This window comes from Ambystoma mexicanum, chromosome 12 (assembly GCF_040938575.1).
Source record: "Ambystoma mexicanum isolate Mex_15411 chromosome 12, UKY_AmexF1_1, whole genome shotgun sequence".
Taxonomy (NCBI): Eukaryota; Metazoa; Chordata; class Amphibia; order Caudata; family Ambystomatidae; genus Ambystoma; species Ambystoma mexicanum.
The window spans coordinates 791,033,786-791,054,838 of record NC_090936.1 but is presented as its reverse complement, the minus strand read 5'-3'; the positions used below and the strand labels follow the sequence as shown (position 1 = coordinate 791,054,838).

At 44.6% G+C, this 21,053-nt stretch overlaps 1 protein-coding gene across 3 annotated transcripts in view; it reads left to right on the top strand.

Moving 5' to 3' along the window:
- The window catches only part of PPP1R12A (protein phosphatase 1 regulatory subunit 12A), a 2,468,713-nt gene extending 2,456,843 nt beyond the window's left edge, over positions 1 to 11,870 (top strand). For all 3 annotated transcript variants that reach the window (XM_069629290.1, XM_069629288.1, XM_069629289.1), the window contains one exon: positions 9,778 to 11,870. Coding sequence is in view for 1 of the 3 variants with exons in the window: in XM_069629289.1 (XP_069485390.1) it covers positions 9,778 to 9,864 (87 nt within the window). In the remaining 2 variants the exon portion in view is untranslated. The remainder of the gene's footprint in view (positions 1 to 9,777) is intronic.
- Positions 11,871 to 21,053: the final 9,183 nt, after the last annotated feature.

Sequence of the window (21,053 nt, the reverse complement as noted above, 5' to 3'; positions counted from 1 at the left end):
GGGCTAAAATCAGTTGTAATCGCCCATACAGTATGCAGGAATGCGGAATGGACGCAAGAGTAATTATAAGTTACTCACCGTAGTGACTAACGTACTCTTAGTCCATAGTCTCCCTTCCTCCGATCGTCCCACCAACCCCTAATAATACCGGTGTCATTAGGCAATGTTAAATCTATTGTCGACGCGTCAATGGGGACTGAGGTGTGGCGCCGGAGGGCGGAGTCATGGCAACGCATGCTCCCTGGGCTGCGCCCCGCGCCTCTAATTTTAAAGGGGAAGAAGGTTTTTTTTGGTGAAAAGGGTTCTGTCCCTTAGAAGGAATGCCCATACAGTATGGAGGAAAGGGGACTATAGACTAAGAGTATGTTAGTCACTACGCTGAGTAACTTATAATTTAGCAATGATGATCCTGGACGTAGAACTAGAACTTCAGTTTTATTTTGGGTATGCTTCAGGCCATCGATTTTTGGATAGCATTAAATGCAGAGTCCCGGCTGGAAGAATTGGCTAAGAGCGAGTTAGAGAGTTGAATGTGTCATCTGCATAAGAGTGAGACCTGATGTAAAACTGTAGGTGACCCTAAAACAAATGACAGATATAATGTTGAATAGTAAAGGGAATACGAGGGGCGCCCTTAGGAAGACAATGGAAAAGTAGAGTGGGATTGGAGAGCAGAAAAGGCCATATACTACCTGACTGATCCTGTCTACAACAAGGATTAAAACTATTGCTAAGTTTAAGGGGAAGGCATGGATTTTCCTCTCTACGTACAAGTGTAATGTTATGATAGTACGTGTCAAAGGAGGCAAAGTGTTGTAACAGGCATATTACATTGGGCCTTCCAGCATCCGTTGCTACTAGGCCATCATCCAGAATGGAAGGAAGGCAAATTCTGTCCAATGTCTAGGGCAAAAACCGGATTGTCCGGGATGGTGATTTTGGAGACCAAGTCTTGCAATTGGTTGGTACCAATGCTGTGAGCAGTTTGGCAACCTTTGAAAGTGTTGGAGCGGGGGCGACAGAATTAATGTTGTGTGTGCCACCTCCTAGATAACAGTTGCATTGAGGGATGTCCTTATTTTATCAATTGTTTTGTTAAAAGCTTTGAAAAGTTTATTGGAATATTCTAGCGAGGGAGATGTGGGTGTTGATCTAGCTTGAGGGTTGACTAAGTTTCAGATCGTTTCTAAAAATTCTCTTCTTTTGTTTGTTTGATTAAATGAGATGTAATAGTTTCTTGTTCGACATGAAAAATGCCGCATGATAGAAAGGCTTGATTTATATGCCCATGGCTTGGGAGATAGTTCTTACTTACTTTGGTTTCATGATATGATAGGTTATTTATAACTCACTTAATACCCAGAGGTTTCTAAGCGCTGACTCGAGGATTGAACCTGTGGTGCTCCATGTCGCCTTGCTTCCAAGGCGAGCACGTTGCCCCTGAGCTATCCTCCATAGTCAATGAGCGCTTGTGGATTTTAGTTTTTTTAGTTAGTCTTAAAAACAAGGCTAACCTTTTTTTTTTTTATTGATTTAGCTGAAATACATCAACCTTTCAATATTTTTTTATACGAACTGCTTTAATTCTTATTGTTTCAGGTAGAAATAATTACAATTACAAATTCTTGCACATTAATTCATGACATTTCATTTACAACTTTAGCGTGAGATCCCATACTCAAGGCCCTACCAACCAATACTGCTTGTGTAGTGTAACAATATACAGCTTACAATTTACAATGTAGATAGATATCCATCTGATGGTGTGGTGATTAGTTATACATTCTTTTTGTCTCCCCTTTGGCTAGATGGTGGCCTCACATATATACTCAAGGGCTTATACAGTTCTCATGCACATTCAATGTATTTAGATATTTAACTCTTTTACATCACCAACTTGACACAAATTTAAAGCTTTGATAAAATGGTGAGTGGCTATACGGATACTCATTAATGGGTGGACAAAACAAAAGGCAATCTACATTCTGGCAACATATTGGTGAAATACACCAGATGCTTATGAAAGTGGGTAGCTCTTAATTGCGTTAATGCTGTACATTTCACTATTAGATGTTCCATTGTTTCTTTTTCTGATCGAGTCATGCAGAAACGAGAGAAATTTTGGGACATTCTAATCATTTTGCGTTCGGCCAATAAGTCACGCGTTGGCCAAAGATTAAGACGCATTCTCAATCTAGATTGCCTTAGTACTGGTGAAGGTGCTCTGCTCAGATAGGGTTGCATGGATCTGTATCTTTTTTCTCCATAGCAGACAGAGTTGAAGTGTTTATACATTAAACATAAATTTCTCGTTTCAATCCAGTCGAGTTGGTAGATCTTAAGTTTTGCTCTGTCTGGATTGGATTGGATTGGTACTTTGTTTTAATTTTGCAGATTCTTTTCAAGTACCAGGGAAGATAAGGCGCTGGTGGTAATGTGGCTGTAGTGGCCAGGGGAAGTTTCACCTCGGACTTGCGAGGGTGTACGGTCATCTGGGGGGAATGCAGCTGCTACAGATACTCTTAAAAATTATTTTAAGCAGACAAAATTATTGTGTCCCTAGGGAATCCGGGTGGGAGGAAAATGTAAGGGGGGGATAGTAATGTAGAAGGACGCACACAATTATAGAACTCTGTCACTGCAGAGAATGAGGGGAGTCCACAGATGGGCCTTTAAAGGTTGCCAGATCAAGGGTGGATCCCCCAAGATGAGAGGGACATTGCTCATGATGTGATAGTGAGGGGGGGGGGGCACTGGGGGAGTCAAACGGATATTGAAGTCGCCTAATGAGATGAATTTACCTAACATTATAGAGAAGTGGTGGTTCCCAAGAAGGTAGATGGGCTGGAATGGATGCAGTTGGACTGGAGATTCAATGTGTCTGACTCCGGAGTAGGGGCGCTAAGAGAGTGCATGTCAGAAATGCCGAATTATCTCCTGAAAGCAAACGGTCATTGTATCTTTGGAACAAGGAAGTTACAAACTACAAGCATCTTTGTTTTGATTTTTAAATGCTACTAGAGTACTTCACAGTATAGATTTCCAAGAGTAACTGTTTGTAAAAATAAATTTCAAACTCTGTTTATTAGTGGTCACATAGAGATACACTGCACCTTTTTACATTGCACCTTATACAATCAAGAAATGTACATATTACGGTTGTTATATTCACATAGAATTACACGGATTCATCATCATCAGAGGACATATTACATAGGTAAACTCTGAATGGGCCCCATATGTCTTTGGGTCTGCAGGTTGGAGGTCGGGTCAGTACATATTGTTCTTCAGTTTCATTACATGCGTTGGTTCACAAAGAAATTGGTTCATGCTAGGTGGGCTCGCATTTTTCCATTTCAGTAGGATACATTTTTTGGCAACCGCACATGCAACATTAAACAATCTTCTAGTTTTCTCTGAACATTTGCCTATGTCCCCAAATAAATATTTTTGGGGCGTCAGGTCCGGGGGGACCTGTGTTACTTCCTCCAACATCTCAGCCACCTCTTTCCAAAAGCCGGCCACCACCTGACATTCCCAATACATATGCAAGTCTCCTGCCTGTGGTATATTGCACTTGGGGCATGCATCCGAAACCTCCGGGGTATATTTTGCTATTTTAGTCGGTGTATAATGTAGTCTGTTCCCGTAAATCTCTCTCCCATTTTTCTTTAATTTGGTTAGTTGTGGGGGTTTGGGCCTGTACCGCTGTGTACAGTCTGGAAATTCACAGGCCTTCCTTAGCGGTTACCAACTGTACACATGGGTGTGGCTGGGGCTCATCAGGGAATAGCGGTCATTTTTTCTGAAATGCAGAACTCATGCGGTAATATTGAAGTGTCCTAAGTGGCCCACCTCCGAGTGCTCTCAACAGGTCCTCTCTGGATGCAAATTTGCCATTGATGAACATATTCCCTATTTTCATTTCGTTATTGGGGTCCCAGGATTCCTGTATTGTACTGTCACGTGTGGGGGGGTATGCCTGGGTAATTCCAAAGAGGTATCTCTGGGTTATAGGGTGCTTTCAACTTCAATCTCTTATATATAGCCTCCCATGCTTCTACCATACAACTGACTGGGTTGTATTTGCATGTGTCCTTGTATTGTGTATCAAAAATGACTTTTTGTATAGTCTTGGGGTGTGTGGTGTATTCTTCTATCAATGCGTGGGGTGTCTCTTGTGTGCCAATGGAGTATGATTCAGTCATCTTTTCCCAGCTTATCCTAGCTGTTTTCCCATTCCAAAGGAACGCCACCACTATGGATCGGAGTTTGGTGAAAAAAGCCCTGCCTCGCCATATGGGAATGTTAACAAAAAAATAAAGCAGCTTGGGTGGAATTATCTTTTTAAGGACAGCTACCCTGCCATATAGCGATATTGGCAAACGCCCCCACATCTGAAGCTTTGTAGTAATGGTCTGCAATGTGTGTGCCTATTTCTAGACACAAGGATCCCAAGGTATCTAATGTGTTCCAACCATTTAAGTCCGTGTAGCATGTTGGGGCATTTGGTGGCTGGTGTGAGTGGGAATATTTCCGGCACTGTTCACTGTGTACCCTGAGTAAGTTGCAAAGTCTTATATTTCTGCTATTATGGGTGCTATATTTGTCTCCGGTTCGCGGTGGACTCCTTTATGTTTATACCTTTGTCAGCATGTCTCAGTCTCACCGCAGCTGCCATCGGCTTTATAGTCCGCGCAAATAGCAGGGACGAGAACGGACAGCCCTGTCTGGTGCCCCTGCCCAGCAAGAACAGTTCAGAGATGGATCTATTGGTCAACACACAAGCTCCCGGTTCAGTGTATAACAGTTTTACATATCTAATGAAATTAGGACCCATCCCAAATGTCTCTAGTCCCGCGAGGAGGTAGACCCAAGAAACCGAATCAAAGGCTTTCTCAGTGTCTAGGGATATGGCACCTGCGCGTCTCTTTGGGTCTATTTGTGCCATTAGGCCAAAAAGCTTACGGAGATTCAGGGCTGTGGATCTCACGGGGATAAACCCATTTTGATCAGGATGAACTAGCCCGGTAACCACCAAAAAGAGTCTATTGGCCATTACTTTTGCGAATATTTTAGCATCTGTGTTTATAAGTGACAAAGGCCTGTAGGAAGATGCATCCTATGGTGTTCGCCGTGGCTTGGGGAGCACCGTGATCACTGCCTCTCTCATGGATGGGGGTAGTATATTGCATTCGAGGGATTCCTCCCACACCTGCAGAAGTATCGGGACAAGCTCTTCTCTGAACTCCCATCTGACCCTGGTGCCTTACCTGATGACAATGTTTTTATTGATTCTATAACCTCCTCGGCTGATATCGGCTGATCCATCGCTAAGCGATCTACCTCTGGGAGCTTGGGAAGGTTAAGATCAGCAAGATAAGTTTTAATGTCTACGGGTGATTTTTTTTATCTTGGTTAGAATATAGTTTTGTATAAAATTTGACAAATTCTTTATTTATCTCCTCCTCCCTTAAGAGTACCTCCCCTTGTGGTGTTTGTATACTAGTTATCTGGTTAGGTTGTTTATCATGATTGAGTAGATTAGATAGTGTTCTGCCAGCCTTGTTACCCTCTCCGTACCTACGTGCACACATGGGGGCTGCCACGTAGTGTACTTCTCTAGTGGCCAGTTTATCGAATTCCTGTGGGTGTGTGTGTATGTCCGCTAGCAATTCCCTTTTCTGCGTACGGGTGTAGTTTTCCTCTAACTTATCCAATTTACTTTCAATGTCCGTTAATTCTGCGCGTACACTCTTTAGCATACCTACGGACTTAGACAGCAGCACTCCCCTGATCCATGCCCGTAAAAGATTCCCACACAGTGGAGTATTTGCTCACTGTTCCCACGTTATTGGTGAAAAATTCTGCTATCTCAACATGTAGTGTTTACACCACCCCAGGCGTCTCCCAACATCCCACTCTGCATTCTCCATCTTTTCGGGGGACAAAGGGCTATCTCGGAACTTTAATTCTAACATCACTGGGGAATTGTCCGAGAACGTGCGCGTCAAGATTTCACATTTCTGCAGCGTAGTGGACATGACCGATGCAACAAACCAGTAGTCAATCCAAGACTCTGAGTCATGAACCGAAGAATAGTATGTATATCTCCTGTTCCCAGAGTGTATTTCACGCCAGGCGTCTACCATTGATAGCTGTGAGAGAATGTCACTCGGGGTGAGGGCTGTTTTGCTAGGGGCTCTAGTGACTTTGGAAGATCTGTCCAGTACGGGGTTCAACCCCACATTAAAGTACCCTCCCCATATCACATTAGGCATACCATAGGCAGTAATCATCTGGTATATATTTACATAGAACGCGGGGTCGTCTATATTGGGTCTGTATGTATTAACCAAAAGTAATTGTTGTCCAGCGACCCTGCCACATACAGCCACATACCTTCACTGCTGATCCACTTTGTGGCCCTCTAGTCCGAATCCTAAGCTTGGGTGGATAAGAGTAATTACCCCTCTGGCCTGAGTAGAATAGTCAGCATAAAACCGGTGACTCACCCATTTGGGCATCATATGCATGTTGCTGCTTCCCATTGTGTGTGTTTCTTGCAGCATCAGGAAACTGAGGGCCATGTCTAGCAATATAATTACCAATGTTTTTGACTTTCATTTGGTTATTCAGTCCCCTTACATTCCATGTAAGCAGTTTTAGTCTCATCCCATCACCAGTGTTTTGTAGTAAAAGATTTTTCCATAGTCCTGACCATTAAAGTTATGCCTTTGGTACAAGCCGGTCAGCGCCATTCTCAATGCGACCACATTTTTAACATTAAACAAACAGTTAAACATAATCAAACTACAACCTAGGTCCCACTTCTTCCAGTGGCCAGAACTTCCCTTCTCAGTGAGTAGTTCCATTGAGCTCATCGGCCTCCCGTGGCAACAATCCATACCATTGATCTTTAGTCGGTAGTTTCCACTACAAACCGCCCAACTCCCACCCTCATCATTACCCCCAACTTGACAATGTGCCCAAAATAACTTGTGGAGCATTCCAGGGGTTGCCATGTTGCTCCACCTGACCACTAGATCGACTCCACAACTCCAATAATCATATTGGATGGAGCCACCTTGATCATCGAATCATTAGGACTGTGGCCCTGATGGCGCAGTAGTATAGAAATTGCTCTTGCTGCAGGTGTACCTTAATCCTTCGGTCTGGGTTTATTGTTCTGTGCCGGTCTGCCCCCTTTGGGAGGAAGGGGTATGGAAGTCTCAATGTATTTTGTGGCTTCAGCTGGGGACTTGAAAAAATGCCCCCTTCCCGCATGTTGAATCCTCATTTTGGCCGGGAACATCAGGGCATATGGTATTTGCCGTTCTCTTAGGAGTCTTTTGACCGGTTCGTAGGATCTTCTACTTGCTTGAACCCCTGCAGAATAGTCTGGATATATATGTATCCGGTTTCCTTCATATTGGAGTGTTCCAGCCTCCCTAGCCATTCGCAGGATTACGTCTCTGTCTCTATAATTAAGGAGTCTCGCAATTATTGTCCGAGGTGGTGCACCTGGCTTAGGGGCTGGGGCCAATGTGCGATGCGCCCTCTCCACCAAGAAATGCTCGAAGAATGCCTCCTGGCCCGAATACCGTTTTAAGGAGCAGTTCGAGTTGTTTTTCCATTTGGCCTTTTCAGAATGTTGCCGCCACGCCCACCACACGGATGTTATTTCGTCTTGATCTAGATTCAAGGTCTTCACATGTATTCTGCATTTTGGACATAGCATCTTTGAGCTGGGTGATGTCACGGCTGTGGTGTGCAATCGCATCCTCGTTAGTGCTTATTCTGTTTTCTGTTTCCGTTACACGCGCACTCTCTTTTTCGACCCTGGCCTTTAAGGAGCCTATGGTGGACACTGTCATCCAGCTTCATGTTCACTGCCCGGAATCAATTTTGTACAATTGTTGTTAGCCTAACCTCTTGATCACCATTCTCTGAATTCAGAGTGTCATTGGCGTTGCTGTGCATCTCTGCAGTGGTGGTTTGTGTTTGGCTACCAGCATACGCATCCATAGGACCTTTTTTCTTAATGCTGGGGGTCTTGCCCCTTTTCCTTGTTTTTTGGGGTTCGCCCATGTTGCTGACCTGTAATTCGCTGTTATTATAGCTCTCGTTTCCTGGCCGCTGGGGGCCTCGCTTGCCCGTGTTCTCCGCTTCTGGTTCTATTACGGTATTTCGATGTGATATTTAGAACCAGGTTTTTAGGGCTTGAGGCTCACAAATCTCTAATGGACTGTATTCTCCCACATATTAAGTCACCAGTTTGTAGAATTTGTCGGATTGTAGTATTTTAACCCTACGAGGGCCCTTCAAGAATTTCCAGTGCCCAGGGCCAGCCAGTCGACCAATGTAGGATCACTGCTTGTCCAACCCCCGGATCGGCGTGCCCTTAGGTGTTATGCTTCACCTGTTCAGGTATCCCCCAATGTTCAGCCAATTCAGGATAGGTTAGGTAGGCCAGAGGCCGTGTGCATCCAGCGGGGCGGGCTGGTTCGGCCCGTACTTCAGTAGCAATATGGATGGTGGGGGGGAACCGTGTCGGCTATTGCTGGCTATACAGCATTCAATTGGCTCCCAACGCCCCTCTGCCATATCTCCGACCTCCCAACTCAATTTCTGGTGGGATGTGCAGCAATATTCCCAGTCGTAGCCGTATAAACAATATTGTTGGGCGGCTTCGTGGTACAGCGGCTGGGATTCACCGGGAGCACCAGCCTCCCTCCACCCCGCCGACCCCCACTGTCCCTGCACACCACCTTCATTTGGAATGCGTAAGCCGGGTGTGGAACATGAGCAAAACCTTGTATGGGGTTCACCGCCAACTCGATCCCTGCGGCAGTGTGCCCATGTACGTTTCAAAGTGTCCCAGGCTGTCAGCTATGTAGAGTTGGTGACAGGGGTCTATATTTTCAAAGGGTGCTTGCATCCGTATACGCCCCCTACGCTGCTGTTGAAAACTGGGGGTGGCGGCAGGCACGGTCCACAGCAGTCTTTGGGCGGGTCAGGCCCGCGCCTCTCACTGGGATTCCCATGAGCCTTAGCCGTATAAAACCGGCTGTTTAGCTGCGGGTGAGGGCCCCTCCCGTCGGACCTCTGCCGCGTCTCAGATCTCCTTACTTCGTGTATAGCGGAGTGTGTTGCCGCCCAGCCCAGTCTGTGTGTCTCCCTGCTGCAGCGTTGTTGTGCCGTTCCTTGCAGGGGCACCGCAGGATGTGAGGTGTCCCAGGGGTTCGGCCGCAGGCGTACAGTGAAAGTGCCGGCGCTATCTCCTCTCCCCAGCCGTCTCAGCTTCCTGATCTCGATCTCCCACCACAGCGCGAGTCTGGCGAGGGCCGCAGTCACAGGCCCCGTTCCTTCATGGCACTCTGCTCGATTAAATCCGCGGCCTCTCGTTGCCTCCTCACGGAGCTCCTAGGCGCATCGCACCCGCAGCGGGGGCTGGCCAAACCACAAGTCGTCACAACTTCGGCGCCCTCCACCGCAGCTCCCCAGGATTTTCAGGCATTAAGGACAGGTACTTAGTCCATCTGTACTGCAGTTTGTAGCACATTCGGCGGATCCGACAAGGATGTATGGTCACAGGATTTCTGACTGGAGTGGGAGCTCACAGATCAGGCAGCCATCATTGCAGTGCGCAACAGCGCCCCCCCCCAATCAGGGATTTTCTGTAAAATTTAAATACAATAGTATATTAAATTGTCAATACTGTCCTTTTTAGATTTCCACATCTAACTATGTCGTCCTTTTTTTTTTTTTTTACAGATGTTACCAGATCTGAAAGCTGACAACCAGAGACTTAAAGATGAGAATGGGGCCTTGATCAGGGTTATAAGTAAACTTTCAAAATGAGAGGTTTCAGCTGGAACAACTGATTGAATTGCACAGAGATGGTATTTTCAGTGGACCGTATCGCAGCAGTCACTGGACCTTGGTGAAGATTCCTTGGCGACTGTCATTCTCAGATATCCTGCCAAAACACCCTCTTACCCATTTTTTGGTTTAATTTTTTTTTTTTTTATCAAGATCAATGTTTTATGTAAAGATGCAGCTACTGAGAAGATAAAATGACTGAGAAAACATGTTTACAGCGTATGAGGAAAGTGTTCAAGGCCACAGACGCCTGAAATATTTAACCTGTAAGCCTTAGTTGTACATAGTACGTAAACACTTTTGCATCACAGACCAGCTTTCAGTTATAACAGAAGATCGTCATTCAAGGCAGATTATTTCTGTGCCACAGCTTTCCAATGTTTTCTTGCTCCAATCTCCCTTCGTCACCTTATCCATTTGGAATCAAATTTTTCTACTAAGTGTTCATTTACAAGACATTTTATTTCCTGAAAAATGCTTTCAGCGTTCGTTTGGAAAAACATCGATCTACGAACACATTGTTGTGTACAGTATCAAGCCAGAACTATCAGCTGGAACTGAGACTTTGCAAACAGTGTGTTCACTATTTGTGCAATATGCATTTTTCTTATTTGCAAGTTATTTAAAATCATTTGGCAGTCTAGCTATTTTAGGAGTCTTTTTGCATTTTGGGTCACTTTGTTTTGTAAAACAATTAGTGGTATAAGATGTTTGAACATAATCTTCACATTCATTTTAACAGGTACTGATATCCTGTGTAAATATAAACATAAATATGCAGCTCATGGTATACTATTTGCAAATCACCACTTGGCATGCTTGAGTATTTGCACACTGCAAATGTCTGTTACTGCAGGTTAAGCTATTTCAGAAATGTATGTTTTAACAAGGTTTACTAGTTTTATGGTATGAAAACCTAGATTCTGTAAATTCTATGGAGCCGTGCTTCGTAGACAAAACATGTATAATATTGCTTTTCTTTCTGTTCATCGATTAATGTGCACCATTACAAAACATGCATACCTATCTGCTTCATTACATTTCATATATTGAGTGCTGTCTGAATGTTTACCATAGCCAAAGTAATGTCACTGTTATTTTAAATCCTAACCCCTTCTGCTCACGTATGATTATAAATGCACTGGGTATTGCTATGTTAAGAGTCATCTTATTTAACACCATGTCCTGTCATTTTATACATTTCAGTGGCCTTTTAAAAAGAATATATATATGTATGTAAAATGTAGGTGAAGATTGCTTTTGTTAGGAACAGCTTTTATATATTTTCACTAAACCATGCAAACTATGACATCTTATTGGCACACTAGAGACTGTCGCCTAAAACCACTGAACAGTTCAGCCATTAAAATAAAATGTAAATTGTAAAACGTGCAGTAACTATTGTATTATTAATTATATATTGTATACTACATTAAATGTGAAGTTGTACCCCTTCATTTAAAATGTTCATTGTGATCCTACTGCCCAGCTTGTTTTTTCTTGTGTTTTCTGTTTTTTACTTAACCTGGACCACCTATTCCAATTTGTCAGTTGTTTTTGACAGCATAAGGTCATACTCTTACTACCATGCTCAGGATTATTAATTTTAAAGGTACAAGGATAGTAGTGGGATTTATTGATCTAAACTGTATGATAAGTGGATCTGGGATGAAAGCAAGCACTTTGGTGTATGCTAGCATAGCATATGCGACACATTTTGATAGTTTGAATGGCTGTGTTACCTGCTTGAAAGGCAGCAGATTGTTAATGCTTGGATGCCTGTTAAGATGTATTAAATGCATTCTAATATTTTAGAGTTTATTGAGGTTATTTATTCTTTATATCTAAACAGAAAGGCTACTGTACTTTGTTGATTTTATTGGTAGTACTGAGCAGACCTTGTATTGGCATGAAACAAAATGCAAAACCGATACTTTGAAAATAAATGTTTTTTAAAGTATACAAATAAAATGAATAAAACTTCATTTAATGTGTGAAGCAATTATTGTAATTTGTCTTTGTAATTATTTTGTTTTGGTTTCAAAGGGGCCCTTAGCCCAATGTTACCTGTATGCTCTGTAGAGGTATATTTGACGGGCTCTGTGTTCCATATTAGTGTGAGGTTAAGATATACCATAGGATGCAATGTGGCAAGTAAAAGCCAATAAGATAGAGGTATGATCTGAAACTATTCCAGAAAGAGAAAATGGTTGTGTGCTCATTTCAAAGCACACACAGATGATACCAGGACTGAACATGGCCACAATTAAGTGAAATCCTGTACTAAATATATCATCACACAAAGGACTGACATAAATCATCCTATGAATCACCAGGAATGACCGAAAAGGAAACGCCAAGTAAGAAGATTAAGGGCACAGATAGGAGTCAACAATTTGCAACTAGGTACAGAAAATATCTCATAAACCCCGATGTGTAACAGAGGCAGTCTAGCAAAGTAATACATTGAGCTATTGTGAAATGTCTTGGTTAGGTTCTCCACCTTAAACATACCAAAGACCCATGAGATGGCTGTCGCATTTGCTGTCGCATTTGCACTACAGTAACTGCTTCAAAGGATATCCAAGATTTCCACCACACCTGTGTGACATCACAGGATTTGCATTTTGCTTTTGGATTATGTGCCTGTGTGCTTCTCAGTGGGCGGTAGTGCAGTTATCCTCTTGTTGCACCATATACACACTGCTTTTGTCTGCTGTTTGTCACCCTCCTATTCTTTGAGTTAACATATTCCCCCACGATGATGTCTCAGTAGAGATCTTGAAAATGTATCCAGGGCTACTGCTAGGTCTCACCATGATGGAAGCTGCTGCAGCAAAACATTTTATGCTGGTCAGGGCAGATGCTCAGGCTGTTGTCTTTACTCGTCAGAGGCTTAATTTTCTTTTTGCACTGGACCCCAATATCACATTGAAGTGTAATTTCTACATCTGAATCAGATCCAGCAGTTCATTTTTTCATGGGGGTAGTTTCTCACTGACCAGTGGGTCATACCTATAGTTGTAATCTTCTGGGAGATGTCTCCCCTTTCTGGAACTCCTCTTCATCTATACTCCCCTTTTTCTCTTCCATACTATTCTGATCATATTAGGTTACAAAAGTTGCAAAGGCGCTTCTAAAAGGTGGCATTGAGGAGGTTAGCGGAGTAATGAAGGCACTTGCTCCTGACCAGGAAAGGTGGTAGTCTGGTGACTATCCTACTTCATCTATTGAACAAGTTACTGTGAAAGGTAAAGTTGAAGATGGGGACTGGGACATATTTCCAGAGCCATTTTGAAAGAGGCTGGTTAGTTCCCTAGCTCTGCAGGATGTTTACTTATACATACCCATCTGTGTACCACAGGAGATAGCTGTGCTTTGTCAAATGGAGGAGGTTCATAACCAGCTTACTCTCTTTCGGTCTGTGACAATACCAACCTGAGGCAGAAATGAGTAATCAGGTCTTTCTTTGTACAGGTTTTTGTCTTGTAAAGGTGAAGTCCTTCGGATTTGTTTATTACCACAACAGGAGAGAATGTGAGCTGCTTTATTTCCAAGGGTATTTCAAGAAGTTGAATCTGTGCCTTTTGAATAATTGATTTGGGCAGTCTTCGGTTAGGGATTCATTCCTGCCTCGTGAGTGGCGTTGGACAAGTCGCAACATATCGGTTCCAGCTGAGCTATTGTCTGTATGTTTTAAAATTCCATCACCTTTTTTTGGCCTCTTGCACAGTCCGGTTCCAAGCAAACTACAGGTGTGGTCCCTGTAATGGGCACTGTGATTTCATGACTCCCTGCTTGGGAGAGGCGTACATGATCTGCTAGCAATATCAGTCCATTTTCATTGGCATCTGCTTCTGTGAGCCTCTCTATCCAGTCTTCTCAACACAAAGGCGTTTAGTTAACCTTGGTGATACACAGTATTCATTGTCTGGGGCTCCTATGAGGGTCATCAGGATCACCTTCAGTGTTTTGAGCCATGTGTATGTGGAAGCTATTTTCAGTGCCTTATTACCACCACTGTGATCCATTAACCCAACAGGAGTGTAGCGTGGTTTTATGGTCTTTGATCAGTGCGGAAGTGTCAATCTAGTTGTTTTGCTTTGCAAGAAGCATCTTCTCGCTGGCTCGTCTGGTGTGGATTGAGAACATATGCCATCAACAGGGTGTTTGAGTTTGCAGACATTATATTTGCGACAGTGTGTAAATTCCGGATCATTCTATTCACCTCCAACTAGAACTGATGTTCCCTGTTCGGCTCTAGAGAGTTTTTCCAATGTTAATCAGTGCAAGATGCATTGTTTCGCAATTGGTACTTCAAACTTGTATGTCTTTCCTTCTGTTATTTTGATTTCTCTTGTCTTGTCATTTGTACAGGCTAAAGCGCTTTGTTTACTTTCAAAGTCTTGTTCCTCGGGAAGATATTTACACAACAGCATCCTGGACAATCTGGGAAAGCCCACATGCGATTTGCAATCACAAGTCTTTGGATTAAAGTTGATGAATGCATGCTCAGTTCTGCCATCTGTTTAAATAATAACCCTTATTGCCATAACTGCACTCCATTTACCACTGCCACTTTCTGCATATTATCTGGTTCCTAAATGTATGGATGGACGAAAGGAATGGGTTTTGGCAGGAAGCACAAATTCTCCTGCTTTGACCATTTATATTTGCATACTTATTGAAAATTCCCAGATGTCGAGGTGGAGTTAATCCCTTATCCATAGGTTAAAATAAATATATTTTTCCCATAGCAATGCATAGAGATTGACATCATTATGTGGACCCATACCTTAAGGTCTTTGTTTCCTTTGTTTTATCCCAGTCACACCAGACCTGCTGATCTGATTACTCCACCTGACAACTTTGCTACATCCTGCTTTTCTGGAGGATCATGTGCTTCATCAGAGGGTCGTGCCTACAAAGTAAAGCTCCCTGGGCCGACAACACCTCGACTGCAAGTGTTGAAGCCATCTGGAACACGAACTGCCTCCCTGAGGGACATGTATTTATGTAGTTATTTACACAAGGAGGAACAATGCTCTTTTGATCACAAAAGAGTGTACAATAGATAAGAAATCAGTGAGCTTCTTACAGTCTTGTGAGTTTGAGTGACATCCTGACCGGGTTTTGGGGGGTCAAATGGAACAGTCATCTGGGACAATACATGAGTGGACATGCACAGATTAAAGGCAACCCACATTAGACTTTTTAAGGGCAGGTAGGCGGTACGGCCAGCTGTGTTAGGTATGCGACCCTGATGGGATGAAGTGCTAGAATGCAGGCAATAAAACGTGAGGGACCGAGGCAGGGTAGAGGTGAGGGAAAAATGTTAACTAGAAGGCACACGAGAGGTAGGTTAAGGTGGTAACTGAGGCGAAAAGGTAGGCTTTTAGTTTGGTTTTGAACAAATCGGTGTGGACTGTTTCTCGGATGTCCGTGGAAGAGAATTACGTGCAAGTGAAGCAAGAAGAGAGCAGAAGTGAGAGGAAGCACAGGGAGGGCAAGGTGCCCCAAGGATAGTCAAGGAGGCAGAGGAGAAATTACGAGAAGGCTTATGTATCTATATTGTTCTATACCTCTATAAATCGCTCCGTTGCGAAGCTAGGCCCACGCACAATAAATACCATAATCATTCAAAATTAAAAAAAATGATTGTCAGGTTGGATAGATAATCTACATGGTGGTGCCTTTCCCTGTTTTGCATAGACAGCCATCCAGCCTGGTGACGGTATGAGGAAGTAGGTGTGAAGTAAGGGAGTTCAAAGAGTCCTGGTAGCACAGTTAATCTTGTTGAGAGGTCACAAAGCATGGTGTTGGGGAGACCCAAGCGAATGCTGGCACAGTAGTCCTGTTTAGAAAATACAAGCGTGGTTAAGAGATGCTTGGCGTTCTTGAAAGGAAGGTGGTGTCTTATTTTCCTAATATTTAGGAGGTTGAGGCGAGTCACTGTTGCAGTTTTGGAGATGAGTCGAGAAGGCGCGAGAAGGGTCATAGATGACACCAAGGTTTCTAGCTGAAGAAGAGTAGGGGAGTGTGAGGTGGGAACAGACTAGGCAGGGGAAAAGATGAGATGGCATATTTGGCAGGGAAGAAGAGCACCTCCGCTTTGGTTGAATTTAACATCAGAGATTGCAAAGCCATCCAATATTTAATGTCAGAGAACCAGTTGGAAATGTTAGAGGTCTCAGAGGAGAGTTTAGGAAAAGAAGATGATGATTTGGTTGTCGTCTGCCAAGAGTTGGTATGAGAATCCAAAGGAGGAGATTAGTGCCCCAAGAGCAGAGGCATGGAGCGTAAAGAGGAGAGGATCCAAGACAGAACCCTGTGGAACACCAACAGCTAGAGGAGTGAGTCAAGAGGTGGTGTTGCTCCAGGAGACAGAGAATTTGTGAGGTGCCAGGTAGGATTCAGTCCAGGCAAGGGCTTGATCGTGAATCCCAAGACGAAAGAGGTGGTTAAGATCAGAGTGATCGACAGTATCAAACGCAGCAGACAGTGTCAAGGAGAATTAAGATAGGTTAGGTTGGAGTGCTTAGGGAGGAGATGAAGATGGAAACATTCATGAGAGCACTTTCATTGGAGTGACGGGAGCGGAAACCTGCTTGTAGGCTGTCTTAAGGTTATGGATGTCTAAGAAATGTGTAAGACGGTTAAACACAACCCTTTCAAGCACTTTAGAGTAGTGTGCAAGGAGATACACAGGACAAATGTTAGCCAGTAGATTTGGATCAGCCCCTTGATTTTTTTAGGAGAGGGATGACTGGCCGTTTTGAAAATGGAGGGAAAGCAAGCAGAGTCGAAGACCAGTTGTTCAGCGAGGTGAAAAGCCACTTAAGGGGCTTGACTGGCTGAGGAGTAAGAGGTCCTGATGGGGGTACAAGAGGGTTTAGTCTTCATCAGTAGAGATGGGACTTTTTCAGTATTAGTGTGACTTAAGTGGGAGATGGAGGCAGAGGATGATGGTAGAGTAGGTGAAGTGTAGAAAAGTCAGGAGAGGGTCTCTAATTTTGGAAATGTTTGCATCAAAGTGTTCAGCTAGGTCATTAGCTATGAGAGTGGAGTTGATAGTCCTAGATTTAGGAGAAGGGAGTTTAGGGTGCCCTGTTGCCGGCGAGGATGGTCAGAGTGATAGTCAATGAGGGTGCTGTAGAAATCTGTTTTCACTCTATCAACAGAGGTCTTGAGAGTGTTCAGGGCAGAGAGGTAGAGTTTCAGGTCCTCATGTGAGTGGGTACACCTACATTTGCACAGCAGCCGACGCATGTCTGTGTGGAGACCGCATTTGAATGGGGAGACCAATGGTTGGGGAAGCTGAGGTTTAGGGGGGAAAGTTAGCAGTGGGAAGAGAGGAGAATGAGTCCTATATTAGTTATTGGAAGCTGGAGAAGGATGTTGGAAGAAGCATAAGGTCTGAAGGAAGAGAGTGTGAGCTGTAGGTCGGAGAAAAAGCGTGGAATGGCAGAAGGTTTAAATATCCTTTAAGTAATAGGTGGGGCAAGTCATGGTGAGAGGTTGGAGGGTGGAAAGGAGATAATGGAATGATTAGATTGGGTTGGTGTGACACTAGTATTAGTGGCTGAGAGAGGTGGGGATGAATAAGAAATCCAAAGAGGTACTTCTGGTGTTGGTAGGTAGTGTTTGGAGAGGGAAGGTTGAAGTCACCACACAGAGTGAGGTGATGTTTAGTGGAAAGAGAATCAAGGCATTGCCCAAGTACATCAAAGAATGGTCCAGTTGGACCAGGATGGCGATGTATCGGAATGATATGAAACAAGTGAGGAGGAGCAATAGTAGAGACAGTCGATTCAAAAGAGGTTGGAGAGGAAGTGGCATTTGAAATTTGTTAGGCATTGAGGTGGGATGAGAGTAGGTGTCCGCCACCACCACTCTGCCAGTTAGACCAGGTGAGTGAGTGAATAAAGGATAGTTTGGAGTTAAGTGGAGCTGCTAGGGTAGCAGTGTTGGATGGAGAAATCCAGGTTTCATTGATAGCATGAGATCTAGGGGAGGAGAGCTGGCATAAAAGTAATCCGTGATAAAGGGTGTTTTGTTGCATACAGACTTAGAATTCCAGAGTGCAATGTTTAGTTGATGTGGTAAGAAAGAGTAGAGAAGTTGAGTCTCGGAGGAAGCGAGGCAAAGTGGATTGGTGGGGGAGGTATGGTTAGCTCATCAGCTTTGTTGGACGTAGGAGGCGAAAGAGAGATGGGGTAGTGGGAGTTTCGAGATGTGAGTTTTATGATAGGGATAGGAAGTTGTAGCATGATTGGCAAAATCATAGGGAAAGGTGAGTAGGAAAAGCAGGACCACCAGCAGGAGCGATTGCATTGTAGGTGAGTACTACAGTGCAGAGAGATTGCATAGTAATTAGCAAGCTAGGAGTACTCCCATTTGAATCAGGGATAAAGGCAAAGGCTCATAGGCCACGAGGCTGGTTAGCGGTTGGTCTTTACCCTTCACTGTACCACCCTTAACTAGGACACCTCTAGGGAGTGTTGACGCATGCGCTTGTCACCTGATCACCTAGTCCATCAGTGGTTGGTCTCTGATTTTGTTCCTGATGTTTCTGGGATGAAGGAATTTCTGTGTAGTGTTTCTGTGACACACTGCCTCCCTTTTTCATTCTCTCCTGGGTGTCCAGCCCGGGCGTCTGCAGCAAAGGGCCAAAAACAGCAAAGGGCAGCTCCTGTTTGGGGCTGGATAGGTCCTAGGGCCAGAACTCCTGCTCAAGCCAGGGATTCGCCAAGCTCACTATTTACCCGACTTCTGCTTCCATGTAGAGGAGATGCTTCCAACCATTGACTATCCATTCAATGTAGAGTTTCTGTTACCCCTGTTTAGTTTTGGATCCGTTAACTGTAATTTGGCTACCTATATCCCCATTCTAGCCCAACTCTGAACACACACCAGCTTCTCAGTCAACCATCCACCCCTTGCCCTTCCGCTCACCCCCCTATCCTCCCTCTCTCTTGGGCTACACCCTTTCTTCATTATCTTCACTTGTCTGTTTCTTCTTCCCTCCATGATGCATTTCACTTCCATTCTCCTACTTGCTCTTCTCCTTCTCTCATAAAATTCAACCCTCAACTTGGTGCAACTTCATCACTCTGGCCTCCCCTCCTTCCTCCTTTCACCCTCAAATAAGATGCTCCTGTGCTCCCAGGGTCTCCAACCTTATCTGTCACCCCTGCCTACCACATAACATCTGCTCCTCTTCCCCCACCTCCTGTCACTCTTCCACTTAGCCTCTGGAATGCATTATCGTTCTGCAACAAGTCTTCCTACATCACTGACCACTTTGACTCTAATCACCCTCAACTTTCACTGAAACCTGTGTCTCTCCTCATTACTCTGCTACACTAGCATCTCTAAACCCTGTTAAATTCTCCTGCTGTCCCAGACCTGTTGAGAGGGCGGGTTTCCTTATCAACAAGGCTCTCTATTCCCTCGGACATAAACTCTTCCTCTTTTGAATATGCCACTATTCAATTCCTCCCTCTTTCTCCTTTCATTGTTCTTGCTCTACCAACCCCCGGTCCTCTCACCTCCTTCCCTGATGTAACCATTCTCCTTGAGTCACTTCCTGCTGACCTCCCCATGTCATGCTGGGGGACTTTAACCTTCCCAACCCCTCTGCAGCTACCTGCCTTGAACTTAAATCCCTCCTATCTGGCACTCCCTCCAAGACCAATCAACCTACTTTGGCAGGAACTCTTGACCTTGTCTTGCAATGGATTGCCTTTCTCCTGCAGAGTCCTCATCTGAGAGATATCCTCATCCAGCTCTGCTGCTCAGAAAATTCTTCGACAGGGTGCATAGTGGACCTGAACTCGGCCTTCGATCTGTCTTGCTTGGTGGTCGGCTCTGGACGGGGCGTTGTGCGTATATATACTGGGTCACTACACCCATACCTCGGTTCCTTTTTTCGACGCGCTTGTCACGCTGCTCTGAGAAACACTTATCAAGTTTTCGATTCTTTTTTGACGTATTTCATCAGATTTGTTATTTCTCAACTGCGAGACGTCCGCACCTCGGATTTCTGGTTTTAATCGATGTACAGAGGGTATCTGGTAATAATGTCCCCATACATAATGTCGCTGTGAGAAGCCATTGGCGACATTATATATGGGACAGGTTGAAGGGGTGTTCCCTGCTCCGGTTGTAAAACCAATGTGCAATGTAATGTCTCCACAAAAAACGGCAGCTTTTTTGTCAGGAGACATTTTTGCAGGGACATTACATGGGACCGTACCGACTGCCTTTCTATGATGTCAGTGACCGGCCCGCACAACATGCGTGTGGTGCCTTTGCCCGGGTCACTACACACAGGGGTCGCGTTGGGCCGACCGCCGTTGAAATCACCTGTGCAGTTGACTGTCCGGTTCTCTGAGACAGAGACTGAGGGGCCTACCCCCGGAAAAGAAACATCGGCATAAGACGAAGAAGTGGTCTCACTCGATGAGCCACTGTTGCTTGTTGTCTCATAAGAGGAAAAGGCACCACTGGCACTGACGGGATTCCGATTCTTAGTCGGAAAGAGGTAAGCCATCGGCTGGGCCGACCACTCGGCAAGAATGGGATGGGTTTAAAATTCAAATGTTGGAGCTGTATGAGAAACACACAGCTGCGGGTGCGCCCATCAAGCAGCAGGGCTCGGAGGCAGCACTAGTGCTCGGTACACCCAACCCCACACAAGCCCCGTTGCCGACGGCATCGTCGTCAGGAAAGCCTTCGGGCTCGATGCTGACAAAAGCACCTAAACCCTTGATGCCTGGGCCTTCCTACATGCTGCAGGGTACAGACATCTCCGTTGCCGCCTCTGTGCCCAAGCCCCATTCAACGCCATCAGTCACTCAATTCGACATCGAGGGATAGCCCTCGGTGCTGACAATCAGTGACAGATCTTTTGTCCCACTCTCCCGGACTGATTTCTTCAGCTCCATGGCGTATATCTTCAGTGCCCACGGTGGAGATGACATCGATTCTGTGCATGCAGGGACGTGGGCAGTCGACTATTTTGACAATAAAGCAGATCTTTTGCCGTAGGTACAAGGGCTCCATGATGCCAGCGGGCTGGACACATCCCCAGATGTGGAATTACATTAGAGCCAGCCTTACACCTATGGCAAATTTCGGTCACTAGTGGATAGGGTGGTCAAAAA